Genomic DNA, 23,553 nt, shown 5'->3' with positions numbered 1-23,553 from the left:
CAGCAGGTAAAAAAGGCAATTATTACTATGAATTTTACCCCCCATCATGATTATAGAGTGCGGCAAAAACTTTGTTTAAAAAATTAGTTTGGTATTCTGCCATTCATCCTTTCCTCTCAGTTGTCCCTTACCAATTGCTTTAATTTTTCTTATTCCCCTTCAGTACCTTCTCCCTAGAATAATCTTATTCTCTGTAACCATTTCTAAATGCTCATTTTCTTGTATCCTGTTTCTTTTACACTTGTGATATTTTGAAATTGTTTCAGTCTTTCTTATGAGTTATGCTCCATAGGCCCCAATCAAGTTTTAAATACGATGTTTTAAGATGTGTTTCTCCTCTATCTTCCTATTTATTCAGTAGACTATAATGTGTAATATACGAAGCTCATTATGAATGTTACTGATTGCTACCTGGAAATATACGATGGTAATAGGATTCTATTACCAATTCCTATGTGTGTGTGTTGGGGGGCGGGTGGTGGGGTTCTTCCCATACACAAGCAATGCTCTGTCCACAGCTGGGTGTCCTACAATTCAGTTCAGTTCTAACACTATCTACCCAGAGACAGCATCAGATCCCACAGTTTAGTCCCACAAGACAGTCCCCATTCCACTTCAAAGGCCAATTGCAAGTCTAGGTTGTTACCTGCACTTGCTCATATGATTGAATGGCTATAAATCAGAGGTTCCCATGACCCCTTACTTGGGTTCCATTAATTTGTTAGATAGGCTCACAAGACTCAGGAAACCAGTTTATTCACTAAATTACCCTACCAATTTGTTAACAAAGGCTATTCATCAACAGCCAGATGAAGAAATACAAAGTATGTGGAAATGGTGAGGCGCTTCCATGTCCTCCCTAGGAGCACTGCTTTCCTGGCATGTACACAGTTTAGCAACCCAGAAGCTCTGCAAACCCCATCCTTTTGGGGTTAATGAAGGCTTTATCACATAGGCAATACTGATTAAGTCATCGGCCATTGGTGACTGAAGTCAATCTCCAGCCCCTCTCCCCTCTCCAAGGCCTGGGAATGGGACTGAAATTTCCAACCCTCTAATCACATGGTTGGCTCCACTGGCAACCAGTCCCCATACTTAGGTACTTTCTTGTAGTCACCTCATTAACATAACAAAACACTTGATTGCTCTCATCAATTAGGAAATTCCAGGGGTTTTAGGAGCTCTGTGTCAGAAACAGGGAAGAAGACCCTGTTCCAAATACATATTTCTTATAAATCACAGTATCACACATGGCAGAGCCTTCCGGATTTCCAAGATGGTGGCAGTGGAATTTTGTGCTATATTTTTGCTGATCTTTCTGTAGCACTATTTGGTTTTTTATGATAGCATATTCCAACCAGTAAAACCAAGCCTGAATGCTTAAGGGAATGAATTGTTGTAGATAGCCAAGTTATTGGGGAGCCGCATTTAACTCTCCAACCACTCAAGCTTTTAGATTAGAAAATTTTTTTTCTCAGTGAAAACCTTTCAAGATACGGAAATCTGCTGTCCTAGTCAGTACAGGCTGCTCTAACAGAATATTATAGACTGTGTGACTTAATAGAAGATTCATCCTGAAGCAAAATTCCTCTCTTGGAGTGAACCTGTGAAACCAGACAAGTTATGTGTTTCCAGAGCGCAATAGTGGGACAGGTACAGCATAGAATGTGTTTTGGAACACATTCTTGTTCCGAAACGAAGAAATAGGAAAGGAAGGAGGAAGGAGTGATGGGTCACATGCAAGTCCAAAACCTCTGTGTACGCATGCTCTCACTTACCACTCATCTGAAGGCAGAACATGCCCGAAACAAGGTTTCAGACAGACATGGAAAAGGACCATAGCAATTCAATATTCTCCGTAAGAAGGATTAGGATGCTAGGAAAGGGAGTGCTGAGAGGGAGTCTCCTGAAGCCTTGTGTACATAGCAAACACATTGGGTCTACCTTGTTTTCTAAAGATCCATTTATTTACATTTTACATTAAGATTAGTTTTCCAGGGGCCGGCCCGGTGGCTCAGGCAGTTGGAGCTCCGTGCTCCTAACGCCGAAGGCTGCCGGTTGGATTCCCACATGGGCCAGTGGGCTCTCAACCACAAGGTTGCAGGTTCAATTCCTCGACTCCCACAAGGGATGGTGGGCTGCGCCCCTGCAACTAGCAAGGGCAACTGGACATGGAGCCGAGCTGTACCCTCCACAACCAAGACTGAAAGGACAACAACTTGAAGCTGAACTAAGACTGAAAGGACAACAACTTGACTTGGGGAAAAAAAAAGTCCTGGAAGTACACACTGTTCCCCAATAAAGTCTTTTAAAAAAAAAAAGATTAGTTTTCCACTTTAAAGAATGTTACTGAATATTTTTAAGTTTGGGGTGGCTTTGGGAAGTGCCATAGAAATGATGGGGGAATTGGCAGGATCACTAGGAAATGGTGCTTCTGAGCTGTGTGCTTGTCCTCTCCCAGAGCCAGCATTCAGACTTCAGGCCAGTCCAGGAGCCATGATGCTGGATGACTGCTTCTCTGAGTGGAATATACATGCCCCTACTTGCTCCAGTCTTGTCACATTACCGAATTTCCCCGAAAGTAAGACCTAGCCGGACAATCAGCTCTTATTTTAATATAATATAAGATTGGGTGTAATATAATATAATCATCACGTCTTATATTAATTTTTGCTCCAAAAGATGCTTTAGAGCTGATTGTCCGGCTAGGTCTTATTTTCCGGGAAACATGGTATTTTCTGTTCTCTCCCACCCTTGGCACATGTTCTCAAATTAAGTAATGAAAATGAATCAGAGAAACAGAGCCCAACATTTGTTTTCTCCTTGAAAGGCACTTTTTGGAGAAGTATATGCAGTGGATAGCATTCCCAGAATGGTTCTGTTTTGGCAACTTCAAAGGAATTTATCCTTGACCTAGGAAGGGCTGCCATGCATGCTTGAGTATAGGCCTAAATTGATTGTGTCCATATGTCTCATATGTCTGAGTTTATATATGCTATCTGTGTGGTAGAATTGCTTAACTCCTACAGGAAGGGGTCCTATGATTCTTTTTGTACAGAGTCTAAATAACAAAGAAAGCTCTTGATTTTCTCCATAGGGTTTTATAACAGGATGCTTTTGGCGACAAGCAATAGGAAACCCATTTCAAAATGGCGTAAAGAATAAAGAAAAGTTTACTTTTGTACATTATGCAGAAGTTTCCGAGATAGAGTAGTTCCAGGGTTGGCCATCTACTCAGTATCTCAGTGACATGAGGACCCCAGTTCTTTACCTCTTTCTGATCCACCGTCTTTAGCATGTTGGTCCTAACCTGTGCTTTGCTTCCCTAATGATCCTGAGGTCACTGTTACAGTGCTGGACATATAGTCCTGAACAATGCCAGCAGAAGGAAAGATCATTTCTTTCTGTGTATTTTTTTAAGCATGAAGAAACCTTTTTTAGAAACCCTCCAGCAGACTAGCCCTCAGTTCTCTTTGTCTAACATTGGGCCACATGCCTCTCTCCAACCAGAACCCAGGACAGAAATTTATAGTGTCTAGAGGAGTAGGCACATAGTAGATTGTTAGTAGGTCTCATTGACTGAATAAAATAACAGGATTACCTCCATCGGCTTAGAATTTACCCCTGAGTTTTATGGGATAGGACTGAACACTCAACAAAATTTCCTTTGCCAATCAACAGGATGAGTAACAGGCGGAGGTTTAAGAGGTCCTTTCTTCAGTCCTATAAATAGACGTGGAGGGAGAGACCCTGAGATGAGACTGGGCAAGGAAAGGGTCTGACAACCACTTCATACTTCTCTTCTGTCATTGTCTCTTCTCCCATTCTCTTTTGGTCCCCTTAACAATTTTTTTTTTTTAATACAACCTCCATCTCATTATAGCAACTGACATTCAAGTGTATCACTGTATCCCTGGAGTGTAATTTAGAAACCTGTTTCAGTCTCCAGTTGGCTTTGAGATTCCTTTCAACAGGTGACCTTCTGGTGTACTTTTCTGGCTTCTGAAGGCTTCCTTGAACTGTTCCTCCCCCTCCCACCCCACCTCACCCAAACTTTCTCTGTACCCCCAGTGCCTGGCCCACAGCAACCTCTCAATAAATATATGTTAATTAAGTGATGAATCTGTCAGCAAAAGAGTTCACAGAATTAGTGCTCTCTTTTCCTTCACTTACCTGCAAGAGAAACACTGTTCAGAACTTTACAGTATTTTGAGGAGAGCTAACTAGTAGTTACTTCTTGATTTTCCTGATATTTATCCTTCTTTGTCCTTTGGGCTCATTTTGCTTCTCTGAGCTAAAGATGGTGCTAATTACATTTCTTTGAGGTTTGAAGGTGATTTGGAAGGTTCGCTGTCTTCTAAATTTTGTTGTTGTTGTTTGAATCTTGAGATTATTATACTAAGTCAAATAAATCACAGAAAAAGTCGAGAACCACATAATTTCACTGATACGTGGAATATAAAACTGAAAGCAACAAAGGAACAAGAAAACAAATAAAGAAATAAAAACTCAGACAATAGTTTAGTGGTTACCAGACGATAAGCGAGGAGGGGAGTGGTAGATGAGGGTTAACGGGGTTAAATATTAATATATGGTGATAGAAGGAGAACTGACTGGGTGGTGAACACACAATGCGATACATAGATGATTCTACAGAATTGTACACTTGAAAGCTACGTAATTTTACGAACCATTACCCCAATAAGTCTTAATTACAAAATAAAATAAAATAAAAAATTTTAAAAAGTTCTTGTCTCCCCTCATTCTCTGTCTCCTGCTCCACTACTTTTTGATGTTTAAAAAAAAAAAAAAATTCTTTCTTAGGTTTCAAATTTGCTTATTTGAAATAATTTTACCTTTTCTAGTTTTTTTTTCTAGAGACATTTAAACTTTTAAAATAAAAATAATCAAATATTTTTGTTAATTATACCTCAGTAAAGTGAAAAAAATAAGGGAAGAAGCAGACTAAGAGGGCCTGAGGACACAAATGTAACTTCTAACTCTTGTTAAAAGAATTATACCTCCCTAAGGTTGGGTCCCTTAAACTTTGTTATTCATTGGTATAACTGTTGCTGGCAAGTCAAGCAATGACCTTTTTTCCAATTTCTGAGGTAGTTTTTTCAATGCTAACTAGCTCTTCTCATGACAAAGACATCTGATTTCTATTTCTTTTGAAATTAAACCTGCTCTTAAAATCTGATTAAAATTATGTACTCTAGATGTAGGGACTGATGAAGAAGGTAAAACATGCAGTTTTTAAATGTGCCTAGTAAGAAAACACAATCCAAAACAAAAACAGCACTCATTTCTTCACCACAACTCTAAGAAGCCTTCTGCATTTCTCTGCATTATCAAGGAGAAGAGTCCCTGAACTAGACATCCAGACTCTTCCTGGCAGCTTTTATCAGGTTAGAAATAAAGTAAAGGTAATAAGCATAACCGGAGGTGGAGCACTTCAGAGGAAGAGAAGGAATCCTCCCTTTACTGGAACACTTGTAAACAGTTAGTTGGGAGTAAGATGTGTGGTAAAGCAAATGTTCGGGAAGGCTATAGGTAGTGCGAATATGCCTGGGGAGATGCATGCTGAGGAAAGCATGGCTTTGAAACAGGTGACTTGATCGGAGTAGTCAGTGAGCATAAATATCAAGGTTCGTTAAAGGAAAAGACCAGCCTCATCCTAGGTTTTTAAAAAAGCATAATAATACTTTTAGCAGAATTACTCTCTTTGATGGAAAAGATGGTCCCCTTAATGAGTAATGCTATTAGAATGCACTTCTAAGAAGTGGGCAGATTTGATGACTCAAAACCTGGATTTGGGTTTTGAAGTTCACTCCTGAAAGGGTCACCTTACATTCCAGTACTTTACCTCACCTTTTGTAGGTAAAAGATGTAGATGATTCCCACCTACCTAGTTCAGGGCAGAGACCTTGGTACTCCTCTGTCCTCTTCTGAAACCCACCACATCAGATTTCTGAATTCTTTTTCAAATCCAGTGCATTTCAATTTGCAAAGCTGAAAGGACATTTTTAAAACTTGTATTTTTTGAGAAACATTGTGATATGATATGATGTGTAAGTGGGAAATATAGAGAAAAGAGGAAAGAATTCATTTAGGGATAAGTCAAGATAAGGCTTAAAAAAAAAAGAAAGACAACCAAACAGCACTACAGTGAGATGAAAATTCTTTTCAGGTTCTGGAACAATGTGTGCCTGTCACAGGGCATCACAGGGTGACAAAGACCCTTGGGCTGAAGCAGTTGTATGCTAGGTTAAGGAGAGCTGTAAGGCCCCCTCAACCCCAAATTCCTCACCACCCCATCCTCTTATTTACTCTGGAACACACTACTTAGGGTCAGATAAGCAAGGGCCAGGTCTGTTTTCAAAAGGCTTCGCTTAAAGTAATTGCAGGTGGAAGAGGACTTGGGAGGCCTTTCTACTGGTTGCTATGAGGGATCTTCCATCAGTTCCCTGCCTTTTCCTTGTCCTTCCAGTTTTTTCCTGAACTTTCTTATCAATTCCAGGTTACAGCAACTCAGTACCACTCACCGGCTTTCTCCTTTCCCTGCTCTCCTGGCCCTGACACGGTCATAGCCAAGACCCTCAGTTCCCCCTCTTGAGCTGGCCCAGGCCTAACAGAGTTGATGGGAAAGTACATATGCACTCTCAGACCGGAATGGAGTCCTGTGAGCTGTGTGGCTGGGCAAACCCCTTGAGGCTCAGTGTCCTTCTCTGTAAATGGGGGTGATGGTACCACCATCATCACCCAGCTGTCAGGAGAACTAAGAGATAATGTGTGGGGTGACTCAGCCCCCAGCCTAGTACACAGTGAGTGCTTAGGAAAGTGCTGCTGACTATTATAAATTAATATGACTGCTCTTGAGAATAACATTACTTACATGATTTTAAGTGTTGTTTGGTCATGGAATTTTATTGCAAAGCAAATAATAGGTCAAAATTTTAGAGTCGGACCTTGTAAGACAAAACCATTGAGAAAGCTGGGGTCCCATGTTAGGTCTGAAAGGTTAATTCAGTGGTATGGATGAAGTAATATTTTCAAGCCAGACAGCCATCATAATACAAAGGTCATTTATTCATGATGACAAGTCAAGAGACGTCAACCAAAAATCAGTGAAGAAAAGTATCAGGAACATAAAATTACTTAAAAGACGGCATTTTTAGCCGTCAGTTTTCTAATAACTTTTGAAGAAAGTTAACTGCATTATGTTACCTAAAGGAGGATTCTAGTTTCTATGCTTCACTGTGCTTTTCTGAGAAAGGAGCTGTGGGGACAGAGCCCCAGACAGCAGTTTCCAGGCTCTCGGCCTCATATGGAAAGGTGCTGGCTCAGCTAGTAGATGGTCCTCAGCTGTCACTAGTTGGCCATCGGCTGTTACCCGTTAGCTATTAGCCACTGATGTAACTGCCGTGGCTAAGCTAGCAAAGTGTGTGACGTGGTGGTGTGGCGTCGTGGTGTGGCGTGGCGTGGCGTGGCGTGGCGTGCCAGAGTGTAGATTGCAGATTGCAGAGAGGCGGATTTCAGCTAGCAAGTGGGGTTGGTTGACAGAGACAAGTGCACGGCGGCTTGCGGATTGTGTGGCTCCTGCCTCCTGTGTCTCCAGCCCAGCCGCCAGTGAGACTATAGTGGTATGACTCCCCTATCTATGGCTCCATGGGTGTTCCTTTTTGGCCTCACCATGTCCTGCGTTCTTATGTGGGGAGTGGGACCAGAGACCCCGCATGACACCTTGCGTGACAGAGCAGATGATTAAAAAGACCTCAGGTATTCTTTGTTGTCTGAACCCTTGCTATCAGAACCCAGATAATGAACAGATTTGGATAAACTTTTAAATAAATCCCTCTCTTGTCATTTAAAACTCAGACAACAAATTAATTTCGATAAAGCAGAGTCTCTCAGGAACCTAACCTACCTTCTGAATTCTTACCGTCTAAAACTCAGGAATGAATAGAATTGTATGATGGGGATACTTGTAACTGATTTTCCTGATATGAACTTGATTCATCAAAAGAAAGCTGCTAAAATATGGTTCAATGTAGTCTTTGTAAGAAGAGAGAGATTTTAGAGTGAGTTTCAGGATAAAAATTACAATGTAATATTTGCTTCAGACAGGATTCCAGGTTGTAAGCAACAGAAGCTGACTGTGCTGATTAAAAAACCTATTATAGGATATTGACTGGCTCTAGGAGGAATCATAGAAAGCTAGGAAACTAGGTCCCAGGCAAGCTTCTAGAAACTGCCATGTCACTCAGAACTGACCTAATGAGGAAACCCCAGTGAGCATAGTCTGTCCCACTGTCACTTCTGCAGCAAATTCTAATGGAACTGCTACTGCCACAATCACCAGTACCGCCTTCACCAGTGTGAGCAGCGCCACCTCCCCCACTACTGTCCCTGCTGGCCAGGGCCCGAGAGAAAAGGAGAGAGGAAAGAATAGTTGTGCATATTGACCTTTACTATCGCCAGCTCCTGAGGTCAAGTCTGACGTATACAACTGAAGAACTGAGCGCTGGTTATAAAGAAGGCTGGGCAGCAAGCTCTGGCATCTCCCCTGGAGATACGGGATCCATAACACTGGAAATCCTCCAAGTGTAGGAAGGCTGTCTCAAAAGTGTGGGCAGCCCCAGATAGGTCAGATGGCCATGGCAGTGTTCAACCTTTGCAAGTTGTAACCTTCAGTTGGTGATAAATCAATGCGGCAGACCAAGGCCCAGCTTGCTTGCTTCTACTTTTTTTTAAATGAAATAAAATAAAAATAAAATCTATCGGTGTATCACTTACAGTGAAAGTTAATTGTGTGGAATCTGCATCTGTGTAGAGGAACTTGTTTGCCAGGTAAAAGGTATTTTGTTACCACAGTTCATGATCAAAAGCTACTGCACTAGCAAGTGCTCAAACGGTTTGTTTTCAGCCTCACTCCCACCTCACTGATTTTCAAAAAACAGTAGTTCTCTCTTTTTCATTTTCAGAGTCAGAGTCCGCCAGTCCACCCCTTTCCCACCACAAGTACACACAATGTCCAGAACCTCTTTCCCCGAGCTCCTGGGTAGCAGGGAGATTTCACTTGTTAAGTACAATATGTATTACATACACTTAAAGGCTAGCCTGGTAACCTACTCACTGTTATAACATTGTTTCCGTGGGAAATAATGGTCTGAGTCTAAAGAAAAAATTTAAAAAACAAACAAAAAACCTATTGTGGAGATTGATGCCTGTTATGACTTTGGCTATGGTTGTTACAATGTGAATAAAACATTTCAACCTAGACTTTGACTTCAAAATATCTATGTAGAAAAATAATTTTAACAGTGGAGAGCTTTTTATTACTTATGGAGATGGGCAACATATTCTTGTCTCGGTTTGAAATCATTTTGTTCTAACCTTATAATGTTCTCTCCACAGGTCCGTTTACTCGACCTCATCCAGCCTTATGGCGAATGGTTTTTGGTGAGTTACCCATTAGATTTGAAAATATATTCTACTTTAAAAAATCTTTTTCTGTATATCATCAAAGCAGTTTTATTTACCACTCTACTTTTTTACTTCTTGGTGTTCCTAATGTAAATTTTTTATTAACATCTTTGTCACAAAATGAAGTACTGGTGATAACAAAAATTCTCATACATGTGAACTGTTTCAACTCCACTTAACCCCTTTCTTATGCTGTTGTCTCTTAATATACACAGGATTTGACATAGGGAATACATAAGGCTTGGTTTTCTTCATGCATCTTCATGTTTCTCTTTGCTAGTGCAAGCTCAAGTGCATCCTATGAGCACATTGGTCTCGTCAGCACCAGGAGGACTGAAAACCCAGCAATCTCCTCAGTTATGAATGAGAAAGAACTTGGAAAAGGGAGAAGTCTTTAGACAAAGAGCCCTGATTAGAACTAAGGTTTAGTGATAAGCATCTAGTACAAATATTGGATGTCTTATTTTCATTTGATTTCTAGTCCAAATAGTCAAATCACCTGAATGGATTTTAAAATAGATCCTCAAAACTGTAGATACTGGTTTCATCTTGCCTAAATAAGATATCAAATAAATTATTTTAACTTATGAAAATGTAATCTTACCCAAAAGGACCCTAAAGATAGACATTTTTGCTCAAGATTGCTTGTTTTTCTTTCAATATTCAGAGATCATAAGTAAATTTCTTTGAATTTAGTGGTCAGTCTTCATCATTTGCTCAGCAAGGGTTCACTGAGTACCTCTGTGTGGCAGGCTGCTCTGGCCCTGAGGCTGCACAAGAGGGCCAGACAGCCCAGGAGCGGCTCTTCCAGGCTGGAGGGGCTCCAAGGAGGGGAGACAACTATAGCAAACAAACTTAAACAAATCCATAATAAAAAATATCAGCTGTTGCTTAAATGTTAGGACATTTATTCAAACCGTATGAGGTGATAATGACTGGGTAGCTGCTTTTGCGTGACAGGAGGCTTGAAGGCAGGATGCTTAATTGGAAACTTGCATGCAAAGAAGAATCTAAGCATGCAAAGATGGGAGGTGGGAGGCAAGACCAAGGAATTGCTACGAAAATGGTCCCCAGCTAGAAAAAGCTTCATGTGTTCCAGACCAATGTGGCCAGGGCATTGCGGCTCCCCGGGGAATAGTGAGAGAGTGGTCAGAGTTGCGTGTAGATGGAAGCCTATGGGCTTGTGGGCCAGTAAGGATTGTAGATATGAACAGTGGGAAGTCATGGGAGGATTTTTTGCAGAGAAGTGACATGGTTCATTTACACTTTTAAAAAGATGATCCTGGTTGCATCATACTTACATCTTAATATTGAACTTAATAGTGTTGCTGATTGAAGTTAAAAGTTATTTTCAGCTAGTTGACTACATCAGAGTTTTTTCTATTTCAAGTGGTCCGTTGTAGGTAATGAGCAGTTTTATTTCTTACCTGAGATCTTTTTGGGATTATGGAGCCCTTTGACAATTTGATAACTATAGACTCACACACATACACACACACACACACACACACACAATTCTGCATATTATATCTGGGCTTCACAGACGTTGAAGCCCAAACCTGAACTCCAGTTTAAGAACCTCTGCTCCACAGATACTTTTTTTCTGTCTTAAAGTAATTATTTTGAAAGGATTATAATAAAAAGTGTAGTGGGGGGCATTTGAGGTGAAAATTTGTAAAAATAGCTGGTACATAAGGACAAACCCGAGGAGGACTACATACCTACGTGCCTAAAAACGTGCTCCCTGTTCCCTGGGGTGCATGACTTGGTGGCCATGCTACTCTCAAGCCCCTGTTCCCAGCTCTCCAGGGACCAGGAGCTCCCTGTTGGAAGGCCTGGCACAGCAGCCATTAACCGGGGATTCCATTCCAGCCATGGGTATTCTCGCCTCTGGAGTGGCTCATTGCAGATTAGCTCTGAGCCAAATTTGGATGGGGTGCTATGATCCAAGGTCATTTGTATCACAGTATCTAGATGTCTTACATTAACATTTTCATTCAGCAGGTTCGACAGAAAGAGAAATGACAAAGCCACTGATGGTTGGTTTTTAAACCTTTCTAAAATATATTAACAGGCTTTTGCCTTCTTAAAGTAGATTAACTTTATTTTTAAATGACGTGGGATAATTAGGATACCAATTATGATATGATGTGATAGTAACATAATGCCTGCAAGGGCTAATATCAAGTGTTACGATGTGGGTGAGTGGCCCTGGGCCACCTCTCGCACTTCACGCTGGTCACTACTGAAGTGTCCCCAGACTAGGCTGTCCACACTCAGCCTTGCCCACCTCCATCCACCCTCCACACAGCAACCAGAGTCAGCTTTGTAAAATGTTACCTAGATCATCTTATTTCCCTATTTAAAACCCATCAGGTGCTCCTTGTTTTATCTGACTCTCACTTCAGTGCCACTTTACTGCCTTCCCCTTTCTGCCGTCACCCCAGCCACGTGCCAGCTCCCAGACATTTCTCTTTCCAGGGACTTACCTACATACCTTTCTCTGCCTGAATGTTGCGTCCACCTGTCTACCCCCACACACACACCCTCTGTCTGCCCGTCCTTCAAGTCTCAGCTTAAGCATCATTTTCTCATCAACTATCACTGATCCTCTCAATCTGAATTATGACTGAGTATCAGACTCGCATCAAAGGGAATACAAGATTGTAATGGGGTCTCAACACGCTGTGTTACAAATCAGTTGTCTGCTTTGGCCATAAGTGATTTGAGTCTAATGTGTTTTGCGCGTCTGACACCTGGATCTTCCTCAACATGAGGTTGTTTCTGCTTCCCTCAGGACTCAGTGTGCTCTACTTCCTGTTCCTGGTCTTCCTCCTCTTCCTGAACTTTGAGCAGGTGAAATCTCTTATGTACTGGCTAGATCCGAATCTTCGATACGCCACGAGGGAAGCAGATATCATGGTATGTACTTGTCGGTGGCCTCAGAGAAATTGGTGGGCTCTTGCTTGTAGGAGGAAGTTGGTTGTACATTCTAAATTGTTCTTTTGCCATATCTCTTATGTAAATATATAAAAACCAGGTCTCTGGGCGGGTTGATGAGGTGCGTGATATAGTCAGGGAAATGAAATCCTCACTTGGAGCTAAGGGGGGTGGTAGGAAGAGTGGACATTATCGTCAGATGGCCTTGGGTGTGAATTCTGCCTCTGTCACTTGTTAGCTGTAGGATTTTGGGCAACGCACTTGTTAGCCTGTTCTCTTTTTAATAAAGTGAAATAATATTTATTTTGGGAGTTTACTGTGAATGAAATGAAGTAACATTATCTACGAGTCCCAGCATGCTGACTTGCACACACCAGGTTTTCAGTGATGGTGGCGGCGGCTGCTTCATCATTGTCACCCTCAGCACCTCTGTTTCCCACTCTGGTCCTGATGCCATGATCCTTCCTACCTGCTTGCATGAAGGGCCAGTTGTAATGATTTAGTCCGCTGCACTCATTATTTTTATTAAACCACAGAAAATAACTTTATTCTTATCTAAAACTACTGACTATTTTATACTATAATGCTGTTCCTCTCCCCTTGCCCTCCCCTGCCCCCCGCTTTTTTAATGCCTAACATTTGGTACAGATTGAAGAAAAAGCTAGTGATGCTCAGAAAAGGAGAACATGCTTTTGGGCCATAAACAGGCCCTTGTTCAACAAACAAGAAACAATGGGAAGGGACTTAATAAAAGGGACTTAATAATCCTTCCACCATAGTTGAGATTGGTCAGACTCTTGGAATGGTGTTTCCAGAAATTTTTCTTTAACTTTTATAAAAGACATGCTATAGCCAAAAATAAAAATGCCAAAAATTACTTTAAAATCTCAGGGAGAAAAGTCTGTTGGGGTTTCTTACTCTAAGGAAGAGGCTGGCACAGGGTGACTTACAGCTTCTAATGATGACAGTAGCAATTATGACGGTTATGGTGAAGACGATAGCAGTGACGGATTGTGGGTTGTCAATTCTGCCAGGTGCTATGCTGGGCTTTATATTGAGTTTGTATAAGCTTCTCACATGCATGTCCAGCATTAATATCCCCATCTTACCCATGAGGAAAGAAGCTTAAAAAGGATGAGTATTTCACTCACAGTACAGGCTGGTAGGATCCCTTTGTCTCTGAAACCCGTACTTTCCCTTTGGACTGGTCTTCAAGTATATAGTTCTTGTATATAGTTATAATCCTAAGTGCTTTGGCATTCACAGAAGTCTATGAAATAGAGATTAGGAGAAGGATACCTCAGATAAGATATTTTCCCTCACAATTTTCTTGGGCTTTTGAACAAAGTAAACTGACTTGTATGTGGATTTCCAGGTGAGTCTCTGTTGATCCCATTCTCACAGCGAGGTAGGGAGGTTAAATCTAATGATGCTTTTGACATCTAGCTTCCTTAGGAATTTGACATCACAGGGACAGCCGATTGTCACAATGGCAGCCCCAAAAGACCTGAAACCGGCTTTTGAAACCTAGTTTTCAAGTATTGGCATATTCTTTCTTGCTGAAAAATTGAAGCATGAGGCTGTTTTCAGCTTTTAGGCGTCCAGCTGGTGCTAGAAAACCTCAGTCTTTATCTCTAATATCTAATCACTTTCTACTTCTTTAAAGTAATCCCTCACAGTTCTAAGAACTGTGATGGCTCTAGAGAAACACCTTCCCTTTGATAGAATTGTGATGAGGAGAAATATCTTCATGCAAGACAGAGAGTCTATAGTTCCCTGGTTCCCAGGACCATCTGCTCTCCTCGCTTCTTCAGCGCTGCTACCTACTCCTAATCTAGATAGGCTCACATCCTTGCCTGGTACCGCATGTTGAAATTCAGACTCCCTTTTCCCTTACAATTACATTAATAAAATAGGATTTGGGGGGTCATTGAAACCTTATTAGAGGCAGTTTTGTGTGTGTGTCTGTATAATTGTCTGGAAAGTTTCCTAGTTTTCTAAATATTAATCCTACTCAAAAATACGTGTTCTAAGCTTCAGACAAGCTTTCAGAGCACATCTCATTTGTAAACTGGGTTGTCTGAAGCAGCAATCTTCTATTTAGTAAGTAAGCTTTTCCTGTGTGGTAGACACCATGCTGGTGGTAGTGGGGAAAAGTGTAGGAACGCTCCCTGTCCTCTTGGAGCTTAGAGCCTACAGGAAGCAAATGGAGCAAATTTAATAATTGTTGGCTCCTTTTCTTACACTCAAGATAACTTCAACACTTTCAAAAAATTTTATCAACACGTTACCTAATCATATTTCATTATTACCCTTCACATCTTGGATTATTTTGAAACAGTTCTCAGATATTATATCTAAGATATAGGGACTTTTCTTCAATATAATTGCTGTGCCATTTTCAATTGCTTATCGGTTAACAGCATGCAGTCAGTGTTCACATTTCCCCAATCACCTCGTAAAGGTTTTTCACAGTTGATTTGTTCAAAATAGGATCCAGACAAGGTCCACACATTGCATTAGCTACAGCTCTGAAATCTCTTTTTACCTATAGTCCCTCCTCACCTCTTTTTACCTTGAAGTTCATTTGTCAAAGAAACCATATTGTTTATTCTATAGAGTTTCTCACATCTGGATTTTGCAGCTTGCATTTGCAGGGTATCATCTAACATATTTCCATGTGCCCCATGTTTCCTATAAACTGGATGTTAGATGTAGAAGCTGATTCCAGATTCCAGTTCAGTTCTATGTTCTATGGTGGGACTGCTTCATAGGTGGTTGCTGTGTGTCACACTAGGAGGCACATGCTGTCTGGTTGTCTCTCTTTTTATAACATTAAAATTGATCATTGGGGGTCAGGAAGTCAACATTAATTTTAAGATGTGCCATCAATTATAGGTATGGCTTTTGGGAGGGTGAAAAAAGAAACCTTATATTAAATGCACCAAACATTGTAATATATTGGAATTTTCATCCCAATTCTTTATTCCAGTGTGTAAAGAATGTGTCATAGAACCAAGAAAGCATGATGTGTGCAGTACAATAAAGGGAAAGAAATGGGTGCTATTAGAACTTACCAAAGGGACCTAAATCTAGTCTGGGAAGTCAGGGTAGGCTTCCATGAAGATCGGATGTTTAAGCTGATAACTGAAAAGTGAATAGGAGTTGGCCAAGCAAAGTGAGGGTAGAGGGTTGGGCCCATTATTCAGGAAGGGAGTATAGCCAGTGAGGAGGCCCTTACTTGGGGGAACTGAGATCAGTCAAGAGCTAAAGGAGAGTAGAAATCAAGAAGCAGAAGAGGGCGGTTCCTAAGGCTGGCGAGATTCAGATAAGGAGTTTGGATGTTATTCTGAATGTAATTAAAGGCCGTAAAAGGCCATGGAAAGTTGGTATTTAGGGCGTCAATTAATAATACCCCCATCTCCAGTCGAGTTTGGAAACAAAAAAAGTGCAGCATATTGGCTTGATTTCTTCCTGGAAAAAGCACAGTGGAGGAGACAGCTTTAGACTTGGGCCATGTGGCCTTGCTCGTACAATCCCCTTTCCCCCTGAATTTATCAGGCTTCTCCTCCCCATCCTACTGGACAACCACAAGCTTTTCCCCAAAAGGAGGGAGCAGACGAGAACTCTCCGTGGCATGTGTAGGCAATTAATGTCCAAAGACTTTGGAGTTCATATGTTCTTCTTCCATGGTTACCAACCTTGGAAATGACAGAGTGAGTGAGAGAGTGGGGCAAGAGGCCTAGAGCGTGTAGTATGGATATCCTTCTACACTGAGAAGGATGCCTTACCCAGCCCCCGGCCCCCACAAACACACACACACACACACTCAAAATGATCTGATTCATCATCTGAGAAATCATTTTGTTTATAGAGAATCAATTACAGAAAGCAAAAGTGAATATAGAGACCAGTTAAAAATCTCTATAGTCTTACCCTGGAGGTGGGTACTCAGGTACTTATTAGAACATCATCTGTACTTTTTTGAATACCTGAAACATTTCATAATTTTCAAAGCTATTGTGGACATCTAAGCAAGTAATAATAGTGTTGGTGAGATGGAGAAAAGAAATGCTTGGGGAGGTGAAATGAATAGGACTTGGTGTTGGGCTAAGTGTTGGGCAGCGGGGGTGAGGATGGAGCCACGGAGATCAGCCCTCAGACCAGTTGGGAGGTAGACAGAGTTTTCCGTTACCTCCATTAAGTAATGTTGATTTTAAATTGCTTAAGGATATATTAAAAACAAAAAGATACTAGAAATGGAACCAAAATTCTTAAAAGTTTTGTGTTTTTTAATATTTGAATTATGTAGTATCTGATACATTTTAGAGTTGGGGTCATTCTGTTTTTTCTAGTTTCTGAAGTTGACTGCTTCAGCTTTTTTAGTAGAAGCATTTAAGGCTTTACACTTCACTTCTTTCTAAGTTTTGTTTAACTGCATCACATCATTTTTTATAATACGGTATTTTCATTATCATTTAATACCAAATATATTTTAAGTTTCTATTATGATTTCTTCCTTAAGCCATGGTATTTAGAGATGTGTTTTTAAATTTCCTAACTTGTTGGGATTCGACTTATTCCTTTGTTATTGGCATTTTATTATGTCTTTGTTACTTGCCTTAGCATAGTTACCTTATGGTCAGGTGACGTAGTTTTTTAGGATGTGTTAAGCCTTTGTAAAATTATTTTGTTTCTCATTTTAACCCAGCTTTTGCAATTCAGAGCAAAACAGTTCTAATTTATAAGTTCTAACACTTGTCCATTTTTTCTTCAAGTATCCAGTTATTAAAATTTTTTTATTGGGCAGGACTACATATGTTAGTTGTCAAGGTCACATCAGTTCCCATTTATTATCAGAATCCTGGAAACAAGTTGATTTTTAGAGTATCATTAATTATTTTCCTTTTTGCTTTAAACAGGAGTATGCTGTGAACTGCCATGTTATCACCTGGGAGAGGATTATCAGTCATTTTGATATATTTGCATTTGGACATTTCTGGGGCTGGGCCATGAAGGCCTTGTTGATCCGTAGTTATGGTCTCTGCTGGACCATCAGTATTACATGGGAGCTAACTGAGGTAAGAAGGAGGGATGGGCCATTATCTAGACGCTGCAGTGTGGATAGTCTGTATGTAGGAAGAAGAAAGTCTGTTAGTTAACAGTCAAGCAGTCCATTCTCCAGCCCCTGTGGTACAAAACTGTATTTAAACCACCCCTTAGGAGTATTTTATAGCTTTCTGAGAAAAAAAGTAACTCCTTGTTAAAGTCTGCTTCTATCTTACAAATCTTAAAGAGAAACAAGTGAAATAAAGCTAAAGAATGAAGTTGAAATCACAAGTGAGACAAATAAAGGGTACGTAAATGAGATCTGCTTAGAAGTAAATAAGTAGTTTACCCACTAACTGGTTTCCAGTTTGAGATCAATAGGATTGTGGTGTTTAGGAATTACAGAGGCACTCATGCTACTTTGTAACTGAAAAATGGATTCCCAATATAGCTCTAATATCTCAGTAATTGAAAGTATTCTCATTTAATGAATGAAAGAGATATATTCTTGAAAAACTATTAGCAAAATGAAATTTTGGGAACTAATTCATTTATTGTTGAGTTATTCTTACTCATTCCCAAGGAACAAAATTTGGCTATGTGCACAGTATGTTTCTCAGTACCAGTCATTATCCTGACCCTAACTTAGAGAAGCATGCCACTTAGATATAGCTTTTATTAAAGTGCCTCTCATGGCCCTGGAGTCTAGAATTACAAGTTCAGGATGTCAGCAGCTTTGGTTCCCTTTGAGAGCTGTGAGGGAGAATCTACACCAGTCTTCTCTTAGCTTCTCATGGTTTGCTGGCCATCTTTGGTGTTTCCTGGCTTATGGCTCATCATCCAATCTGTGCTTTCCTCTTTACATGGCATTCTCTCTGTGTGTATTCACATGGCGTTCCATTTATAATGCCACCAGTCATATTGGATTAGGGGCCCACCCTACTCCAGTATGACCTCCTAACTAATTACATGTGCAATGACTCTGTTTCCAAATGAGGTCCTATTATGAGGAACTGGAGGTTAGGACTTCAACATACAGATTTTGAGGTGATACAATTCAATCCATAACAGTGCCCTCCATTGTACATACATCATCCTAAACCCTCACCATGAGCCAGAAAAGCCAGTGTATATGCCCCATGTACACCTGAGGGAACCAGAGCTCAGAGGCTTGCTTCATGAGGTGAGCCAAGATTGGATTCTGGATGTGTAGCCCATGTTCATCCTGTCTTAGCATGTTCTACCTCTGTGACTTCCAGGCACCTTCATAACCTGGCCGCAGTGTGACCTTGTGCAAAGCACTTGACCTTTCGCAGCTTCCTCTTCCCTCACACTACAGACTAGGCCTTCTGCATCTTCCTTTGCCTGCTCCTCAGTGTCTTGTCATCCCAAGTCCTATAGATGCTCTTTTCTGAACACCTTCCAGTCCATTTAAGTCTTTCCACACCTTTGCTTCTACTATATTGAATCCACCATTGTCTCTTGTCTGAATTACTTGTCTCCTCCCTTCATATAATCTTTTGACAAAGTGACCCTTTTCAGACCTCAACCCAGTCATGTCCTTGTCCTACTAATAACTCTTTGGATTTTGTCTTAAGAGTAATGGACAAACACTAAACTTGTTACCCAGCCTACAAGGCTTGGTGTTAATTGGCCCCGGCCCACCTCCCCATCCTCCTCGAGATCCCTCTCCACAGAGCTCTCTGTGTTCTTGCCATCTTTGCTTTCTTTGTTTCAAAGACTGTACTTTCCTCCCACAGAGCCCTCCTCCAAGCTGTTACCTCTCTTCCCTACTCCCTCCACTAGCTATGTTCCATGTTGGTACACCAGAAATAGAGCTCCTGGACCTTCTCCTTTGAAATGCTCAGCACATTTTAGACCAGGGGTGCCCAATCTTTTTTCAACGTTTTTTACCAAGGGCCATATGCGGTAAAATACACAAACAGCCAGGCCACTCACTCGAGGTGAAGTACGTATTGCCTCACCTGGTTTATTTAAGTAAACTAAATATATTTTTGGAATTTGCTGCGGGCCAATTAAAAATGGATTGTGGGCTGCAGTTGGCCCATGGGCTGCAGATTGGACATCCATGTTTTAGATACTTGATAAGTGTCTCTTTTCTGCTAAACATTATGCCTTGAGAGGGCAGTGCCCATATCTGCATAGTCCCAGATGCTCTGCCTACAGCATGGCAGATAATTCCCAAATCCCTCGTGAAGGAATGAATGCTACTACTACCTCTAGGTCCTCCTACTCAGGTCTCTCAGGGACCCATCTCATCCTTAGAATCTGGTACTTTCCAGGAAAGCCCCTTAGGCAGAAGTATGTCCACCACAGCCCATTCCCCTACATAGCTTCGTTTCAGCAAATATGTGTCATCAACTCTTGCTATAGTTTCTTTCTTCCCTAAGGGCAAGAGTTTATGCTCCATCTCATAGCTGGGAACTTGGGACTGTATCTCATGGGAAGTGATTGGTCCACCTGGGGTCAGAACGCAGCCGCAAACCATCACATGCAGTAGCTGTTTTGCATCTTCTGGTCAGCAGGCATGTTAAGAAGGCAAACTCCTCATATTTATAATGTTTTACAGTCTACCAAATCCTTTCATGAATAGTTTTATGTTGTAGTGTTCATTATATTACTCCAGCCATTTGTAATTACAGGTTGCCTCTTTCCAGAGAACTCCCAGGCCATGTCTCTGTAATTGCAGACCTTAAAATGAGCCTTTACACAACAAAGCATTCTGCTCTGTACACAGCTGATAGGCCCTTTGTTTTGAACAAAAGGATTTCCATAATAGACTTCGGTACCACCTTTGATCTTACTGTTACCCTTTCTGTAATGTCTTCATCTTTGTCTCTCTAAACCACTCATTTCTGTCCTCAATGATCCCACTCCTATATGTCTTCCTTCCAGAAGCCTTTTCCAATTGCCATCTGTCAGAAAGAATCTGTCTTGTCCCCACCGTGTTCCATTTATGTCACCATTGTAATACTCGCCACAGCCTACCTTATTTGGTGGTTCTGGATAACAATGTGACTCTCGCCCTTGAGATCAAGAATCTTGACTTCCTTTTTGTCTCACCACCTAGCACATCACAGGAGCTTAATAAAAGATTATTATTATTGTGAATTGGTTAGTGTGAGATTTCCTATTAAGCTATCAGTTTCCTACATCATGTCATCAAGACCTAACCTTTCTACTTTTATAGCTTACTCACTGTTTTACCCAAATATCTTTGGAATATTTCTACAATGCACAGCTTGAATATAAAGCTGATAACTTTGAGTATTATGCTCATGCTTTGTTGGCAGGTATGAAAACTTTTCTCATTTTCCCTTCCTGGGTCCTTATCATGTTGTCATTAGCCAATGTAATTCATCAGTAGAATTTTTTAAAGAGGGACCTTCATTTCTTTAAAGCTCTATGTCAGAAGAAGAGCTGTTTGAATTAGTACTGTTTGTAAACCATCCACAATATGAAAAACAAGAACGAGAATACAGACTATGCTCTTTTTTTTAATACATTAGTAAAACCTAGTATGTCAACAACTTTTCCTAAAACAATATACAGAGGGTGTCCAAAAAAATGTATACACATTTTAAGAAAGGAAAAATCTGTATTAAAATTGTGATACTCAATATATACCGATAACAAAAGATGAATACAAGCCATGTGTATACATTTTTTTGGCACCCCCCGGTATTATTAAAAGGAAATTTATCTTTTCATGTGGTATCCCAATTTTTCTTTTTACAACCATCATCTGTTGTGTTTCTCAGCTTTTCTTCATGCATCTTCTGCCCAATTTTGCTGAGTGCTGGTGGGATCAGGTCATTCTGGACATCCTGTTGTGCAACGGCGGCGGCATCTGGTTGGGCATGGTTGTTTGCCGGTTTTTAGAGATGAGGACTTACCACTGGGCAAGCTTCAAGTGAGTCGTCTTCTTTCTGGACATCAGTCACAGTTTTCACACTGTATATTTTAATTACTCTAGTAGCATGCAATGTTAGTACAGTCTTCGATGATAAAGAATAAATTATACATTAGTAATTGAAACTTATAGTAAACCTAATTTCAGGCATTCATTCAGAAAATGCTAAATCATTACTATTTTCTCAAATCCATCCCCTCCTTTTTATTCTTATGCCTCACTTGCATTCAGGCTTAATTAGTCCCCTGTCCCCAGATAACCACTCAAAGCCTCACACCATTGCTTGAGTGATCTTTTTAAGAATGTCCGATTCTTCATGTCATTCCCCCGTGATGTCTTCTCATGGTCTTTAGGACAAAGTGTACATCTGTGGTCCCTTTCTCCACGCTCTCCTGAGCCTGTGTACATACTCTTTTACCTGAGTTTGACCTGTGTTCCCATGGGCCAGGCTGGCTGGTCCTTTTCTTTCCTGACTCGAGTCACTTGTTTACTCTTCAGATAGTCGTCTCTGATTTTATAAAATAGCTGCATGTTCCTCCTCTGCTTCCGTGGAGGACAGTGCACACCTCCATCGTTGTTTATCCTGCCTTTCTGAACTTGTACCTCACTTTGACTGTGGCAGGAACCCTGCCATTGATAAAGAGGAAAAGAACAACGGTAATGATAATGAAAGTAGTAGTTGTTTTTATTGTGTTTAAATCTTTGCTTATGTATATAACAAAGTAGGAGCATTTCCCAACATTTAAATATTCTTCTAAAACATGATTTTGAAGGGTTTCATTGTGTCCCAATCTATGGATAAATGATAACGTATTTAACTAATTCCCTAATTTTACAGCAATTTAGTTGTTTCATCGTTTTCACATTTATAATGAAGGCTAGAGTGAACATTCTTGACAATCTATCTTTGTGTGCATCTCTGATTTAAAAAAAAATAAATTCTTAGAAGTACAATATGCCAATTTATATTCTCACATGTATACACCAACGTATATATGTGTTCATTTCACTATTGCTTTGAATTTTATTTTTAAACCTTTGCCAGTTTTATTACACATGAAATTGTGTAATATTTGTGTGAAATTGTGTGAATTTCATTTCTATTTTTATTGAATTCTTTTATTAGTAATTTTTTTTAGATTAAGGATATTTACATTTTGTCCTAAATATAACTTTATTTTTCCTTTGTCATCTCCTTCTAATTTTGTTTGTGGTAGGTTTGCCATTTAAACTTTAAAAGCTTTAAATTTTTTTGTTTAGGTAAATGTTAACTGTATTTTCTTCTAGTTCTTTAATGGTTTAGTCTTTTTATTATAAGTAACTTATTTAATTGATCTTAAATTTATTTTGGAATATGATGTAAATGGGAGATTTTAGTGTTTTTGCAGTTGATTAACCAGTTTTCCTCATTCGTTTTATTAATAATTCTTTCTTTGGCTAGTCACTTGAAAGCATGCTTTTAAATATATTTAAGGCAGTATAAAATGTAAAAAAAAAATTGTAGCTGTGCTGGATATTACTCCAAGCAAGCTCTATAAACAGTATCTCATTTGAGCCATGTATCAATCCTAGAGTCCACACTATTCTCTTCATTGTAGGGATGAGGACACTGAGACTTAGGTTTAGTAATTTACCTAAGGACACACAGCTAGCAAGCAGTTAAGTCTGAATTTGCGTCAGACTGTCTGGCTCCTTGAACACTGCCATAATGCTTCCCTACTTTCATATATTTATGCTTCAAATTTGACTTGAGAGTCATTTTGTCAGGTTACCAAGACGTAAACTAAACTAATAAACAGAAAATTCCACTGGTGTTTTTTTTTTTTTTTTAAGTTACATTAAATGTACAAACAAATATAGTTTAACTTAAGTTGAATCAACCTCTTCATTCTATTAAAATATTCCAATTCTCGATCGTGCTGTATTTCTCTGTTTATTCCCATCTTTCTCTACCTCTTTCCATGAAGTTTTGCCATTTTTAAAAATGTAGGTCCTTTATAGTTCTTGTTTATTTGGGGGTAGTGTGTATTTTTTGTTGCTTTTGCTTTTCTGCTTCAAATCTACTTGCTGTGAGATTTTTCCCACTACCTACTTGTTGATGGGTAGGTGAGTGAATGAAGGAACGAACCTGGTTTCCTTTCGTT

General features: G+C 40.1%; 1 protein-coding gene across 2 annotated transcripts in view; it reads left to right on the top strand.

Moving 5' to 3' along the window:
• The window catches only part of PTDSS1 (phosphatidylserine synthase 1), a 70,453-nt gene that overhangs the window by 14,641 nt on the left and 32,259 nt on the right, over window positions 1-23,553 (top strand). For both annotated transcript variants that reach the window (XM_019718401.2, XM_019718402.2), the window contains exons 3-6: window positions 9,418-9,462; window positions 12,284-12,408; window positions 17,349-17,507; window positions 21,258-21,409. In XM_019718401.2, the coding sequence (XP_019573960.1) occupies window positions 9,418-9,462; window positions 12,284-12,408; window positions 17,349-17,507; window positions 21,258-21,409 (481 nt within the window). The remainder of the gene's footprint in view (window positions 1-9,417; window positions 9,463-12,283; window positions 12,409-17,348; window positions 17,508-21,257; window positions 21,410-23,553) is intronic.

The sequence above is a fragment of the Rhinolophus sinicus genome, linkage group LG12 (genome assembly GCF_036562045.2).
Source record: "Rhinolophus sinicus isolate RSC01 linkage group LG12, ASM3656204v1, whole genome shotgun sequence".
NCBI lineage: Eukaryota > Metazoa > Chordata > Mammalia > Chiroptera > Rhinolophidae > Rhinolophus > Rhinolophus sinicus.
This window is presented reverse-complemented; position numbering and strand designations above follow the sequence as displayed.